Here is a 16,858-nt window from a genome sequence, read left to right as displayed (position 1 = left end):
GGGTGGATGAAGGAGCCCCTTTGTCTAAGCAAGTCCAGCTCTTCTTTGGGGTGTGTTTAACGTGTGTGCATCTTCTCATGACCACGAGGCCATGAACCGAGCCAAGGGGGCTGTAGCCCTTGGTTGACCTCATTGTGGGGTCGGCGAGGACATCACCAAGGAAGATGTGCTGTGTGTACTGTGTGCGCTGAGGCAGAGGAACGCTGGCCCGTGGGAGGCAGCGATGGCCTGCCCGTGCTCTTCCTTCTCTGAAGAGAAGCTTTGCACACTGGACTGCACTAGCTTTCCCAGAAGCCACCCTAATGACTGCTTTCTTGCTGTGTTCGAAGGGACTTTAGATGTATCAGTCAAGTCTCCCACTATAGTACCAGTGGAGATGTAAAGTCAGGATGTATGTGGTGACTGCTGCTTGGATGTCGGCACAATAACCCAGCCCCAGGTCTCCCGTGACTCTTGGTGTGTCTCTTGTAATCAAGCATGTAAATGCAGGTAGCCTCAGAGGTCGGAAGTAGGCACCAAATACTTCAGAGCTGAAGTTACAGGTGGTTCCCAGGGTGCGGGGAACTGAACTTGGGTCCTCTGGAAGAATAGTGCATGCTCTTACCCACTCAGCCGTCTCTCCTGCCTCCCTAAGCCTTCAGCTGCTTTCAGCTCACACCAGCATTTAAACATGGCTTTGAAAACGTTTGGAATTACAAAGTATTTGGTTATTTTTACTTCACGTGATTTGGCGAGCACGTCCACGTGAAACTTTTTTATGTTGATCTTCTGATAAGCTGAATATTGCAACTACCATGCTGTGTTTAGCTATTTCTCATTCTCTCAGAGGAAAACACCTGGGTTGAACCTAGGATTTTTTTTTTCCTATCCTTTACAAAAGTTCAGATCAACTTCCCCTTACTTACTGTGAGGTTCCTTACTCAATTCCTCTCAAAGTCTGTCCTGTGCTAGCTCACCTCCACCAGAATTGCTGCTCATGGGAGTGGGCACAACTGATTTAGAACTTATTTAGCCCAGTAACACACTCGTCAGTCTCAACTCACACCACCACTCACACCACCGGGCCCTGAGAATCAATGTCTTTAAATAATTGAGAGATTTTTATGTCTGCTCCAACTTGAGGGTCACCTGCAAGTTCAGCTCCTTACGGTGTCCTGTTGGACAATAGCGGACCCTGATGTTGCTGACACCTGATGTCGCTCACACATGATGTCATTCACACTCATTCAGTCCTTCAGGAGCTGGACCCCTCTTAACCTCCGATCACACCATTGAGAGCAGTGAAGGTGAAGAATATTCCCGGTCTTGTCCATAAAGGCTCCCTAGGCCGAACACTCACGATCTTTCTCCACCTCTCCACTAAGTGCAGAAGACTTGGCAGACTCAGGGGCCTGCCATAAAATGAGCTTGGGTTTCCACATAGCTGTCAGGAGGAGGGGACCTATGAGAGTCTGCATGAGGTGTAGCAGTCTTTAGTGTTAAGGCAAATATCATGCATGCATGCACATGCACATGCACATGCACATGCACATGCACACTCACATACACAGAATGAATGAGCAAGTGAGAGAACGGGTAGACTGCGTCCATGCTTCCAGTTGGTTGGATGTTAGAACATTAGAAGAACAGCAGCAGACTCCTTCCAGAGGCCTGAGCTGAAGGCAGATGCTGTCTTAGATACAGTGTAGGTACTGGCTGGTTTTATGTGTCAATCTGATACAAGCTGAAGTATCACAGAGAAAGGAGCCTCCATTGAGGAAATGCCTCTGTGAGACCCAGCTGTAAGGCATTTTCTCAACTAGTGATCAGGTGGGAGAACCCAGCCCATTGTAGGTGGTGCCATCCCTGGGCTGGTGGTCTTGGGTTCTATAAGAGAGCAAGCTGAGCAAGCCAGGGGAAGCAAGCCAGTAAGTAACATCCCTCCATGGCCTCTGCATCAGCTTCTGCTTCCTGACCTCTTGAGTTCCTGTCCTGACTTCCTTTGGTGATGAGCAGCAATGTGGAAGTGTGAGCTGAGTAAACCCTTTCCTCCCCAACCTGCTTCTTGGTCATGATGTTTGTGCAGGAATAGAAACCCTAAGATAGTGTATGTATCTTTATTATAGTGTGCGTGTGCGTGTGTGTGCATGTGTGTGTGTGTGTGTGTGTGTGTGCGCGCGCGTGCGTGTGTGTGTGCGTGCATGTGCATGCATGTGCATGCATGTGCGTGTGTGTGCGTGTGTGTGTTTCCTGTATCCATCAGCATCACAGAGTGATGAGCAGTGCTCTTCATGTGACTAACCACTGGAGTGATTCCATCTACCTCACAGTTGCTCATGTTGGATATACTATCATCAGCTAAAAGGTTGGCCTCAGGAAGCTGACAGTTCACTAACATCAAATCCATAGTAATGATAACTCGTTCTGGCAGTTGTCGGCCTGTGAGTCTCCTGTTTTTGGTTTGCATGCTAGAAAGGTGCCTTCGAGCCTTGGCTAGGAGTTACTGCTGTCCCCTACCACCAGGAACCCATTTGCCTCTGGGCTCCTTCCCAACTTCACCCCCAGTGACTTCCTTGTTTCTCCTCCTGTCCTCAGAGGTGGGCGCACAGAGACAGGCCTAGCCCTGAAACACCTGCTCAGAGGGTTCCCCGGAGGCAGAAATGGCTCTGTGCCCCAGATCCTCATCATCATCACAGACGGCAAGTCCCAGGGGCCCGTGGCTCTGCCGGCTAAGCAGCTGAAAGAAAGGGGTATCGTCGTGTTCGCAGTAGGGGTCCGTTTTCCCAGGTAAGTAAATGCCTGTCATTCCGTGTCAGCTTCAGGCAGTGGGGCTAACGTGACTGGAAGAGCCTGACAGAGCCAGTTTCGTGCTTATCTGAAGCTTTGGTTGAAAGCACCAGAAATCAACTCATACTCACTAGATAAAAATAGAAATCGATGGAGTCAACTCATTTTGCCCGCCCCTCAGAGGCAGGAGCCATGGAATTCAGTACTTACTGCTCAGCTCCTTTCTGTCTACCACACGTCTCTCACACTCTCTGGGCTGTCCTCTCAGCCTGATTTTCTGAGTCATGGACAGCACCCCAGCCACACCATCCATCTCTATATTGGGAGGTGGGTGGGTCTCCAGCTTCTGCCAGCCCAGTTCCGATCAGCCTAAAGTCACATGTACAATGGTGGGGGCATCTGTGAGATCCACCATCCTCCCCCAGCCACCCTCAGCCGGGGGTTGAGCAAATCTGCCTTCCTAGAAGAGAGGTTCACATGCCCCAAATGCTCTCCGCCTTAAAAACAGATTTGGCTTCTAGTCCTTGAGTCTCTATTTGTAACTATAGGTGAAATGACTCTGGGTGGCCATCAAGCCCCCATTTAGGACTTTCTTTAGTTTTATCATTCTTTTCTCTCTGTTAGAATGGGTTTCCTCCTCACACTGACATTAGTCTTGGACTAGACCTTACAGATGCCCATCTATCCCATGGGAAAGACTAGATAGTAAATGAATGGATGCCCACGTAGGGGGTGTGGTTTCAGGTGGAAATAGAACCAAAGAAGGCAAAGCAAGGGCTGATGGGAGCAGGGAGACCGGAACTGTTAGAAGGGCGGCTGCTGAGGGGGGGTCCTCTGGATTTTTTTAAGAAAAAGCATGGCAGGCAGCAGCAAAGACCCCAAGGCCGTGAGTAGCTCGCTGTAGATAGGAGAAGAGCCCAAACAAGCAAGGTGCTGAATCACAGGAAATATGGTAGATGGAGTGGCCACGGGGAGGCCAACTCTGCTGTGAGTCCCAGGGAGACGGCTCCCCGGATGAGAGTGCTTGCTGTGCAAGTGTGAGGGCCTGGGCTTAGATCCTCAGAATCCATGTTTGACCTGTACCTGTAAGCCTAGAGCTGTAGGGACAGTGACAGGAGGATCTGTAGGAGCACAAGCCATCAGCCTAGCAACAGCTCCGCAAGCTCTGTCTGGGAGAGCAAAATGGAGGGATAGGGCCAGACATCTAACATCTTCCTGTGGCCTCAGAACAGGCATCTGTGCACACACACACACACACACACACACACACACACACACACGTATACCACACATTTACACTTCATACAAACACATGCATACACATTCTTATACCTCACAGGTGTAGGAACACACATATACACATACACACACATGCACACATACATACATCACCCACCCACATACCACACAAACACACACCACACACACCCACATACATACACCACACACACACAACATACACACATGGCACACCACACACACTACACACACACACAGATGTATATATACACATACATACTTATACCTCATATGTGTAGGCGCACACACCCACACACACATGCACACATGCACACATACTTACACCACCCACCCACACAGCACACAAACACCACACACACACACACACACACACACACACACACAAACACACACATATTCTGTTTTTAAACTGTGGTGTGGATATTGCTGAATCCTTTGGCATTTATTCTAAGTACAATGGAAAGCTCTTGGGGGTTTCAGCAGAAATGGTGTCTTCAGGAGGTCACACTGACTGAGGCACTAGGGAGCAAGCTTTAGAACAACTCAGACCAGAGACAGTTACGTTCAAAGCACTAAGCTACTGGTGCATGCTGGGCACACTGGCTGGGATAGGGGTGGGGGCTGGGACTCACTGGAGTGTGGTGGAGCATACTGGGGCACTGCTGGTCATGGTGGAGGTCGAGCAGGGTAATGGCTGTGGAGTCACATGTGACTGGGAGTGGAGAAGGAATGACCTTGACCTGAACCCTAGAGTGAATGGTGGTGCTGTTTCCTAACATGGCAGAGAGAATAAAGAGAGTGAGACCAGTATGATGTCTGAAAGTGTGCTCATTCCTCTCTGCCCCCCTTTCCTGATGACTGAGCCTCTTTGTGATGTTTCTGCACTCTAGTTAGCACCTGAATTCCTTGGGCAGCTTTTGAGAAAGCCTGTTGCTGGGCCGGAAGAGTGGAAGGGAACTGGCAGGCCACATCTGAGAAGCCCCCTTCTGTGTGCCAAGGGATAACTGGGTACTGGGTGAAAGTTTAGCCTATCTGGAGTCGAATAAGATGGAGAGTTAAATGCTAGTCAAGTTTGGGGCTCGATGACCTTCTCTTTCTATCTGGCTGAGTTTCAACAATGGCGTCCCATCACAGGCTGCCTTGTCTTCAACTACTGCTCCATATTAGGGTTTGGGCACACACGCTTGCAGCAGTGTACTATGGAGGTCAGAGGACAGCTTGTGGGAGTCTGTTCTTCCGTTCTACCGTGTGGGTCCCAGGAATCAAACTCCCGTCATCAGGCTTGACCCAGCACCCTGACCTGCTGAGCCTCTCACTGGCTCTTAAAACAAACAAAAAATGAAATTAACGTTTATTTGCCTTGTCTTATCACGCAAAGATTTCTCAGTGCCATCTCTTCTTCATGACTTAGGGTCATCCACATACCATTTTGTCCTGGGCACTGGTGGTGATGCCCTCTGAGCACCGGAGAATTCTGGCTGTTTCTCCTCCCCAGCCTCACGGCGCTGGTTGCCTTGGGGCTCCTTCCTGACTGCTGTCACTGTCTGTCCTTCCTTGCTTCCTCTTTCTCATCTCAAACAACTTTCTCATTTGCTTTCTGGTTGTTTCTAACAATTAATATTTAACTTGAAAAGCAAATAGAAAGGACTAGGCAACAGAAGAAAACGTTAGAAAGTTACATATGTATACATTTGTGTGTGCAACTATGTAACGAATTCCTGAAGTTACAGAGTTGGTTCCTTATCAGCTGTGCCTTTGAGTTAGAAGAGTCTGTTGAACTCCTTGATACTTTGTCTTGCCCAGGAGCCTCTGGGTTTGAAGATGAGCAGTTTAGCACAGGGTGGACTGTAGCTGAGCTTCCTTGAGAACTTCCTAAGTTTACTTCTCATTCTCACCTGGACCAATGAGGTCGCTATGAAGTGATAGCTGGGTCCCTGGAATGGAGCTGTTGGAATGGCGCTCTGGCCCAGGAGCTAGGTAGGCAGGCAGAGGAGAGAGGGCAAGGCTCTTGACGTTTCCCCCCCAGGTGGGACGAGCTGCTGACGCTGGCCAGCGAGCCGAAGGAGCAGCATGTGCTGTTGGCCGAGCAAGTGGAGGATGCCACCAATGGCCTCCTCAGCACCCTCAGCAGCTCCTTGCTCTGCACCACTGCTGATCCAGGTAGGACTGGCCAGCCTACAGGGGAGCGGCCTTGAACCTGACAATCTAGGGCATGGGCTAAACAGGGCTCCTGAGGCAAGAGCCTCCCAGGAAGGGTGGGTAAGAGAGACAGGCAGCCTTGACTTGGGTACTCTGTTCTGTTTCCTTCCTCTGCTTTGTGAGTTTCCCAGCTGGAGTTCTGAACTTATGTCTGTAGGAAAAGGGGCCTGGGGTTTCAAGTTAGACTTGGTAGGGCTCTTTTCCCTGCTGAGGAGATGAACCAAGTCCACATTTTTCCTTGGCTGCATGGAGGAACTCAGGGAGGCTTTGGGCTTAGGACTCCTGTCTCGGTCCACCCCAGACCTACAGTGACACTCATATAGAAAGTGAGTGCCTGCGTGTGCTGTGAGTGGACCCTGGATCAGAGGAAATCCAGACATGGCTTCACACCAGTGCTCTACCCTGAGAGAGGCCAGAGTCTACAGCTAGGGGTAGAGTAGGTCCCCATGGCAGCCACGCTGGGGAACGAGGGCTGAGGCAAAGAGCATCCCTTGTCTTATGGTGTGTGTGTGTGTGTGTGTGTGTGTGTGTGTGTGTGTGTGTGTGTGTGTGTTTTCTAACACAGACTGCAGGGTGGAAGCTTACCCGTGTGAGCGGAGAACACTGGAGACCATGAGAGAGCTCGCCGGCAATGCCTTGTGCTGGAAAGGATCAAGGCAGGCGGACACTGTGCTGGCTGTGCCCTGTCCCTTCTACAGGTTGGTCCACAGGATCTACAGGCAGAGTCCCCATGATCCTGAGTGCTCTAAAGCTACAGGGAGATTAGCACTTCTGGTGCTGGGCATGGCTGGACAATTTGTAACAAAACAGTGGGAGCTAGAAGAGGCTGGGAATGGGTCTTTCTGTCTGGCAGTGAGGATCCCAAACCTGTTTGCTTTGGAGGGAGACACCTGACACATGGTTGTTCCAAAAATGGTGACTTTTGTGTTACTGCAGAATGCTAGTGTCTGAGAGGACTCAAGAAAACATCAAGTATGATGGTTGTCAAATCCTCTTGAGCTTGGGGTTTTTTGAGGACACTGGTCCATAACAGACAGAAGCAGCAGCAGGGTGAAGGGACAGGGCTGGGATGCTGGAGGCAGCCTGGCACCGTGGTTATTTAAGCTGTTTACCTCATCATCCAAGCTCCACAAAAGTTGAGCAACAGAGTGTTCTGATATAGAGGACACTGAAGACCAGGGATGGAGAGAATGTGCCTGGTCACATAGCAGAGTCCAGACCCAGAGCCTACTCCCAAAATCCCCCTCCCTGCACTGTAAGGACGGTGGCAATGGCAGCAGCAGTGATAACTCTTTTGCCTGATGGGAATTTTGCACACATTAATTTCTAATATTTTTATTACTCGTTCTTCAAGACATGGTTTCTCTGTAACTCTGGCTGTCCTAACTTGCTCTGTAGATCAGGCTGGCCTTGAACTCAGAGATCTGCCTGCTCCTGCCTCCTGTGAACTGGGAGTAAAGTGTGTACCATCACTACTTTTTTTTTTTTTTTTTGGATGAGGGAGGGAAGTGCTCTGGTTCCCTTGAAACTTCCCCTGCTTCATCTACAAATGAAGTCAGGATCGTCTCAAGCAGGAAAAGAGCCTTTAGTGCTGTGATAAACCTCCACTTATCCTACCACTGCATTTCCTTGAATTGTAGCTGGAAGAGAGTGTTCCAGACACACCCCGCCAACTGCTACAGAACCATCTGTCCAGGTATGGTTTGCCTCTTGGACCCATGAAATCTCTCTGAGGCAGGTTTATGACGGGACACTGACAGAACTGAGCAGATGTGGGGTTGGGATGCCACTCCAGGGCAAGAGAGGTGGGCGTTGGTCAAGAGTGTGTTCCTGCCGTACTTTCCCTTCATGTGCTCAATGGTGTAGCGGATGGAATAGTGGCTTTGGAATTACCCCATCAGCCAATGTGATTTTCATCAGTGAGAAACACACGGAGTAACAGCAACTTCACCGATGTCTAATGTTAAACTTGGGAAGACACCTGAGCATTTGCCTGAGGTCTACATTCTCTCTCTCCCGCTCTCCACTGTGGAAGGCCTCATGGGTGGGGCCCTAGAATCCCAGGCATGATGACATGTCGGCACCATTAAACACCATTCACCAGGGTCCCCAGTACCCGCCCCCACTGACCTACAAGCAAAACCACCCCTGTGTGGCGTTTGTCGTCGTCTTGTGAGTTTACTACCCACAGTGAGCTAAGGAGCACTTCCAGGCAGGGAGTGAGGGCTCCGAGCCTGGGTCAGGCAAGCCCCTTGGCACATCCTTTCCAAATGCCGAAGCCCCCATGTTTACTGGTCCCTGGTATGAAGGAGAAACTGACTTGGAGGCCATGGCTGTTCAGAAAGTGTGGCCCCCGAGACCTGAGCTTGAGTCTCTGCTCTCCCCTGACCAGTCGACTTCTGCTCAGGGAGCTCCCCCTTCCCGTCTCCATTCTTAGGGTGGCTATGAGGATAAAGTGGGACCTTGCTTTGTGGCCTTATCCCCATGGCAGATACTCAATAAAGGCCTCTGTGGCTGTACGTCTTGAGCCCCCGAGAGTTCCCCATGATGCTCACTCAACGCCGTTAGTATCTATCACTGATCAGTCTATCCTTCAATCCCAGTGCTGCAGATAATAAGTAGTAATATGCTACTGTTTTGAAGAAGAAACACTTCCCGGTCCCAGTGGTGACACTCTCATCTAGCTGTCCCTTAAGTTTGCACTAACTCGCAAAGATCCTTTGCTCCCTGTGACTTTGGGGTTTTAAGCTTCATTTTCGTAGTTGCTACTGAGCAGGGAACTCAAGCAATCTGTGGTTACAGGGTGCCATCGCTCAGACCCTTTAGAAAGGCCCGGCTTTGGGGTAGGCTGGCTTTCCCGTGCTTCGCGCCAGACTTGAGGAGGCATCGCCCATAGTATGCACTGCACATTCAAAAGCAAAGGTCTTGGCATCTCTCCAGAGCATCTGCTTCATGCCAGGATGTCTCACGGATTCATCTATTTTGTCTCCCACTGATTGTGGGAGAAGTGTGAGGAGAGTGAAGCTTAGGAAGGTGAATTAAGATGGCCCGCAGAGGCAGAGGTGGCTGTGTTCATCACTGGGCTCTCTGTGCCACGAGGCAGGAGACTTAGGCAACCCTAGGTTGTTCTTGAACAAAGAAAGGGGCCCTTCATCCCACAGCCAAGCAGTCACCTTGTTGCTAAGGATATCGCCATCCTTAGTAAACCCAGGTAAAACACAAGTTAGTTGTTATGGCAACCCTGGGCCCCTCTGGACCTTCTCCAACGCCTTGGATAATGATAGCCAGTATCCTGACACCACAGCGGAAGCACAGCAGCGTAGACCTACCTTTGACCCAATTGGCACGGACCTTACCAAGGTCCTCCAACTGCACCGAGCCCCTCTTCTAGGTGTTAAGTTCTTTCTTAGCTGTGACAGCTTGGCTGCTCTCCTACTAATGGTGTGAGCAGAAAGCCGGGGGGCAACCTTCAGTCTGGTACTTTGCACTCCGTGCCTGTCGTCTCGGCTTTTAATGGGTGTCTCTCTGGTAGGCCCCTGCGACTCCCAGCCATGCCAAAATGGAGGCACGTGCATTCCAGAAGGTGTGGACAGGTACCACTGTCTCTGCCCACTGGCATTCGGAGGGGAAGTCAACTGTGGTATGTATATACCTGGGAGTCCCAAGACTGACTCACTGGGAGCAGGCAAGGCCTGGCTTTACCCTCCCTTCGTCCCCTGCTACCTGCTGAGTAGAAAGCAACCGGTAAAATTTCAACCCACCTCCTTTCCCCGTAGCCCACTGATCTGTCCTGTGATGCAGCCTCAGGTGCCCTGTGATTAATCCAAATGGCGGCACCCGGCAGAGCTGTCGGGTAGCTGCTGCCTGGTGTCTGAGCACATCTGCGGCTCGTTTCCTCCCTTCTGGAAAGACAGGAGCAAGAAGACCTAGCATCTTTTGATTTTAAAGCTGTGCAGTGGAGTTCTATAAGCCTCAGCCCGTGGGGAGAGATGCGAGGTTCTGTAAAGTGCTTAGCACGGTGCCCAGCACACTTACGTCATTTATACAAATGTGCTGGTGCCCTCATTGCAACCCATATAGGAGAAGTAAACCTTATACATCAAAACGACTCCGTGATTATAGCTATATGTGTAATCAGTGGAACAGGGAAGCTTCTGAAGAAATATAGGGCCATGTTTCCATGACCTTAGAGGCTGACAGAGACAGCTCAGGACTCAAGGGACCTAAGTACAGTGGGAAATGAAGTTGGAGAACAAACTCATGCTCCTTTATAAAGAGCACTTGGACTGTGTCCCTTAGCAGAGGTGTCGAGAAGCATTCTGTGTCTGAGTCTCTGAGTGGAGAGCCCTGGACACTTACTCCCAGGGGCACGAGTCTCTCTGCTCCAGCATCTTCCTGGGAGGTCTCTTGTTTCTGAAGTAGTCTAAAGGCATCTTGAGTGGTGTTGGTCTGCACACCACAGCAGCCCTAGGTGACAGCGTGTATCTCTGTGATCCCAACAGCCCCGAAGCTGAGCCTGGAATGCAGGATCGATGTCCTCTTCCTGCTGGACAGTTCTGCAGGCACCACTCCGGAGGGCTTCCGTCAGGCCAAGGCCTTTGTGAAGCGCTTCGTGCAGGCTGTGCTGAGTGAGGACTCCCGAGCCCGTGTTGGGGTAGCCAGTTACAGCAGGGATCTAATGGTGGCAGTGCCTGTCGGGGAGTACCAGCATGTACCAGACCTGGTCAGGATCCTTGACAGCATTCCCTTCAGCGGTGGCCCGACTCTGACCGGGAGTGCCTTGCTGCAGGTGACAGAGCATGGCTTTGGGAGTGCCAGCCGGACAGGCCAGGACAGGTCACGCAGAGTAGTGGTTCTGCTCACTGAATCACATTCCCAAGATGAGGTGGCTGGGCCAGCAGATCATGCGAGGGCCCGGGAGCTGCTACTCCTGGGCATGGGAAGTGAGGTCGTGCGGGCAGAGCTGGAGAGGATCACGGGTAGCCGGAGGCATGTGATCATCCACACAGACCCCCGGGATATGTTCAGCCAAATCCCGGAGCTGCAGAGGAGGCTATGTAGCCAGCCACGGCCAGGTAAGAGTGCAGCCTAACCTGGGGCTGGCCGATCGGCAGACAGGTCCTTCTGTCTGTCCGTCTTCTTGGCACCATCAGCCATCCTTTTCTGCAGTGGGACCTAGAATCAGGGCCTGGGTATAGAATTCTGTGGGGGCTTCTTGGAGGACTGGATAAGGCATGTCGGAGCGTGCTCCTGACTATAGACGCTGTTACTAATTACACTTGATCATTGTTAGTCTTAAGGAGTTCTGAGTCCGTGACGCCTGCTTGAGAACAGCAGTTTTCCTGACCTCTTCGGTGGTTAACTAGAAGTGTGTCCGTGGAACACACACCTGCACACATGCACACATGCATGTTACCGCACACTTGAACACAACCAAAGTGAACATTTTATAAGATGATGCCTATTCCATCTGCCTGGCGTGTGCTGTAACACTTCCTTTCATTCTGTCTCCTTACCAATGAGGCTGATCTTGTGAGCAGCAGTCAGTGGAAAAATGGGAGCCGTGGGAGTAAGCAGGGCCATGCAAAAAGCCTTGTGGTACCCGAGATGGCAGAGCTGGAACGCATTCCTAAGAGGGTACTTCGGTGCTTCCCTGGGGAGCTGAATGGAAGAAACCTCACATGGGACTTAGCCTCCAAGGCTGGTTACTGTTCCCAGAGGCTTCGGGTCATCATGTCCCTTGAGTCCTGTCCTCTAGGCCAGTATCCTATGGCAAATGATTTTGTTTGTGTTTTGTGTGTGTGTGTGTGTGTGTGTGTGTGTGTGTGTGTGTGTACATGCATACAGACATACATATATATTTGTTTGTATATATAGACATAGACATAGACATATATTTGTGTACATATACACACATACATATATACATATATATTTGTTATATATACATATATATTTGTATACACACACACACATATATATATATAATGAAAGGCATGCCTATTGCCATCCCATATCCATCCAACTCCTGGCATTAGAATAGGTCATTGTTGCATTTAACAGAACATGATAGATACATTACTACTTAGCTTTTACCTGATATCTTGTTCCCAAAGCCAGAAATGGCCCTCACAGGACAGTTAGTGGTAGAAATGGCCCTCACAGGACAGTTAGTGGATCTGTCTCCTCAGGGGTTGTGGCAGGTTCTCTATTTTCCTTGTGTCCGGTGTGGTTTCTAAAAGCTAACATTATCAGACCACCAGACCCTTTGACTATATATTTAAACCATCCCAGTGGCTCTCTGTGCATCTGAAAGAAACCCGAGCCCCTTCCACCAGCTTCTGAGAACTTCCTGCCTGGCTGCTGCTGTCTTGGCAGCTCCCACACAGGAAGATGCTTCCCTGCTTAGGGGCACCCTGCCTGCCCGTCAGCTTCAGCTCTCTCCTACTCCAGAGCTAGCAGAACCGTCACCTCCACAGGGATTCCCCAAGCACCTTCCCAGTCACTTCTTGTCTTGCTGTCCCTCTATCCCCTTCCCCTTCTCTCCCTGCTTTCCCACTGTGTTGCTGACTCTATTCCATATTTGTGGTCATTTCCTACCCGTAAGTCATAAATCACCACTCTGTAGATGGCGGGCATAAGTCTGTTTGATGTAATAGCAGTGCCCTCTGCACAGTGGGCAGGCACTGCACGGTGCACCTGCTGTGGTCAGGGCCCCCCAAATCCCATATGCTGGACACTTCCAAAGACCAAAGGTGAGTGACCTGAGCCAGCAGGAAGCTTGACTTCATCATCTCCTGGCCTCAGTGCTGAGGCCCAAGCTCACCAGTTAAGCCAGCAAGGAAAAAACAGATGGGGGAGGGAGGCGGAGGTCAAGCAGCTCCCACCAGCTCATGTTAGAATTTATACAGTTTCAAACTTAAAAAACGCATTCCCTTTGATGGAGAGTATAGCACGGCCAGTCCTAATGGCTATTCTTAGCAGGAGGCTGGGAATGTCATCAGGGTGGCCATTTGCAGAAAACAGCCATGCTGTACCAGCCAGATCTAGACAAGGGACCTATTCTGCTTCTCCTCCAGGCTGCCAGGCACAGTCACTAGACCTGGTCTTCCTGTTGGATGCCTCTGCCTCAGTGGGACGTGAGAACTTTGCTCAAATGCAGAGCTTCATCAGGAAATGCACCCTCCGCTTTGATGTGAATCCTGACGTGACACAGGTTGGCCTGGTGGTATACGGTAGCCAGGTGCAGACCGCTTTCGGGCTTGATGCCCATCCCACCCGTGCTGCTGTGCTGCGGGCCATGAGCCAGGCCCCCTACCTAGGGGGTGTGGGCTCTGCTGGCACAGCCTTGCTGCACATTGAGGACAAGGTGATGACGGTCCAGAGGGGAGCCCGCCCCGGTGTCCCTAAGGCTGTGGTGATGCTCACAGGCGGCAGTGGGGCAGAAGATGCAGCTGTCCCTGCCCAGAAGCTGAGAGACAATGGCATCTCAGTCTTGGTAATGAGTGTGGGAGCTGTCCTCAGGGAGGCAGTGAGGAGGCTTGCTGGTCCACGGGACTACCTGATCCATGTGGCAGCTTACACGGACCTGCGGTACCATCAGGACACGCTCATCGAGTGGCTATGCAGAGGTGAGTGGGAGTAAGTACATGTCCCTTAGGGCTGTCTTGACACAGGACCTTTGCCTGAGCCTTCACACATATTGCTGTGAGGAAGACAGCTCCCTAGTCCCCACTTGCCAGGTGTGAGTGTATGTGCTAAACCCTATAATCCCACAAACATCTCCAGTGTTACCGCTTATGTGCCAACCTGTTGCTGCAGGACCACGGGAGACACTGGGGTGTTAACCCAGCCCCACAGACTATATGATTGAGCTGAGCTTGCTTGGATCTGACCCAGGCCTGGGCACATGCTCCTTTGCAGAAGCCAAGCGGCCAGTCAGCCTCTGCAAACCTAGCCCATGCATGAATGAAGGCACCTGTATCCTGAAGAATGGCAGTTACCGATGCGAGTGCTGGGGTGGCTGGGAAGGCCCCCACTGTGAGAACCGTGAGTGGATCCCTACTGCTCAAGCATGGATGGGGGTGGTCTCCTTAGTCCTGCCAAGTTCTACAGACTTAGCAGGAGGCAGGTCGAGTCATTCAATCATTTATTCATTCCCCTATGAAACACTTGGAAGGGCTTACAGGCAGTTTGTTTGGTTTTCTGTTTTGTTTAGAGTAGGAGATATGGGCTGATGGATAAGAGAAAGCCTGCCTTTATGAAGTTTCCATTTTAGGGAGGAGACAGAGTGCAGTGCAACAGTATCGTGCATTAGAATGTTACTATGTAACACTATTACTACTCATACTGTTAGAATGTTACATTAGGAGTCACATGCATTGGAGACAACCATGACATCCGGGAGGTGGGGCCTTGGTTAGCAACATGGAAAAATCCAGAGTATGGGGGATGGTGTCAAGGATGTGGGGCCAGAGACATGTGGGTAGGTAAACACATTGTGGCAGCTGGTGGCCATTCTTTCTTGAGCATCTCTGGTGACGGGAGCAGAGCAGCCTGCTGGAGGGAAGTACAATTACCAGGGCTTTGGGAGGAAGTAGCTTTAAGGAGACACAAGTAACAGACTGGGGCCTCCTTAGAAATCAAGACAATTTGAGTTATAGCTTCTCAGCCCTTGGTACACACTGGCTTCTAGTGGCCAAGAGGAGGTGGGGACAGGTGGATGGGAGCCTGTAGTCTGACACCTTTCACTTGGGGATGGAGCTGTGAGTAGAAAGGACATGAAGTAGCTACTAGCTGAGGCGAAGACTCAGACACCGTCAGAATTCATTTTTTTCCTAGGCATCCTGAGAGGAGATGCCCCCATGGCACACAGCTTCCGCCGAGAGCCTACAGGAAGACAACAGCCAACCCCCTCCCAGCAAGCTCCCAAGCATGTTGGAGTCTGAAAGGCCCTATCCTCAGCCAAGCAAATCTCCTGGGGGCCCTGGAGCATCTGCTTCTAGCTCTAAGAGCCGTTTTGCCCACAAGCCTCTGCCACAGGGGACACTGCTTAGGACAGTAGCAGCTGTCACTCACTATGGTGATGATGGAAAGGCCCGATGTGTCAGTATTTACCTCCTGTATCTGTTTGTACCTTGTTAAGGTAAGCTGCCTTGTCACTTTTCCTGAGGATAAGGGGCAGGCTGGAGAGATCTGAAGACCCGTATGAGGGTCATCACAGATTAGCTAGACAGATGTTGAAGAAGGCATCTGTCGGAGCTCACCACCTGGTGATTGGTGCAAAAGGTGGGCCTCTCCATTTTCCAAAAGACAGCTCCTATGGATCTAGTTTGAAAAGGGATTATGTGCCATTTGTGATTTTATTTTTTCTGGTGACCAGATCTATGTATAGGGGAGACCTGGGAAGGTCTCAGACAGCCATCTGACCAACTAACCAGTTTGTACATAGGGGAGGGGCAAATTGTGGGAACAGCGTGTGTGATTGGTCTAGGCGCTGAGCAGTCACCCTCCAGAGGGGCTTCCTTTCAGAGTTTACTCAGGAGAGAGTGGCAGTGCGTTGGCTGCCCTCCTCTTAGTGGTGGCAGTGATGGGCAGACTTCTCAAACTCAGCAAGTGAGGGGTGAGGGGTGCCCGGGAGGTGTGCTCTCAAAGCTTTCTGTGCTGCTCTGTCTTAATGTGTGTCTTGTGCCCAGTTGATAATGTTTCAAGACAGATTGGTCATTTGTCCCTCAGGACTGTTTGTATCCCCTGGCAACTCGGATTCTTTGGAATATCCTTGGCAAACTAGATACTTAACTGCAGCACTAACACATCCGTTCCCCACCCCCCTGCTGTTTGAAGCTGGGTTTTCAGAAGAAGCGATTTGTAGAGCTCTGGGAGCTACAGGACAGCATCTGAGAAGCACTGGTAATGATACGTACCCATGTGCGGCCAGTGCCGTAAACTATCTGTGTTCTGTGTGCCAGTCTGGCTGGCTGAGACACTACTCCAGGTTTGCGGTATGTTTTCCCCTTCACATTTACACTGGGATGTGAATGTGACATACTGTTACATTTCAATCACTGAACCGATTTGTAGACGTTGTCACCGCAAAGCAGTGCTCACTTTATCATGGAACACTAGGGTTTCCCAAACTTCTGCCCAGCTGTTGTCATAGTACCTTCTGGTAAACTCTTCTCTGCGTCAGAACTTAACAGCTTTCTTGTCATTCTGCTAGATTCTACTTTACTTTGGGGTTGTCGGCGCCAGGTTCAAGGAGTCAGAATTTGGTCTTGATGATTTTTAAACATAAAATAAAACATTTATGTTCCGAATCTCCTTAGTCGTTGCCTATGCAGGCTTCTACAAACTGGTGTGGTTCTTTTCCCCAAGAACTGCTTAGGCGCCTGCTCACCTCCGGAGGTCAATCGTCTGCATGAAATCAGCTTCTGTAGTTGCTGCCTGTGTGTGGAACCTTGTCAATCACACGATTGATACTTTCTTTCAGGCTACCGGATTAAGGAGCCTTAAGGTCTCTTGCTAGGCTTCCCTCTGTGGCTCTGACAGTTTTTACAGTGTATATTTTGAAGTTCAGTGTGTAAATAAGATGTTTGCCCCGTGCCGTGCCATAAAATGCAAGGGAAACCCAAAA

At 50.6% G+C, this 16,858-nt stretch overlaps 1 protein-coding gene across 1 annotated transcript in view; it reads left to right on the top strand.

Annotated features, from left to right (window-relative positions):
* The window catches only part of Vwa2 (von Willebrand factor A domain containing 2), a 32,172-nt gene extending 16,942 nt beyond the window's left edge, over positions 1-15,230 (top strand). Inside the window, 9 exon segments of the mRNA XM_032895035.1 lie at positions 2,575-2,766; positions 6,053-6,186; positions 6,791-6,923; positions 7,866-7,921; positions 9,758-9,865; positions 10,728-11,300; positions 13,305-13,856; positions 14,149-14,274; positions 15,067-15,230. Coding sequence (XP_032750926.1) covers positions 2,575-2,766; positions 6,053-6,186; positions 6,791-6,923; positions 7,866-7,921; positions 9,758-9,865; positions 10,728-11,300; positions 13,305-13,856; positions 14,149-14,274; positions 15,067-15,230 — 2,038 coding nt within the window.
* Positions 15,231-16,858: the final 1,628 nt, after the last annotated feature.

Source organism: Rattus rattus, chromosome 2 (genome assembly GCF_011064425.1).
Source record: "Rattus rattus isolate New Zealand chromosome 2, Rrattus_CSIRO_v1, whole genome shotgun sequence".
Lineage (NCBI taxonomy): Eukaryota > Metazoa > Chordata > Mammalia > Rodentia > Muridae > Rattus > Rattus rattus.
The sequence above is the reverse complement of the archived record's forward strand: the minus strand, read 5'-3'. Positions and strand labels throughout refer to the sequence as shown.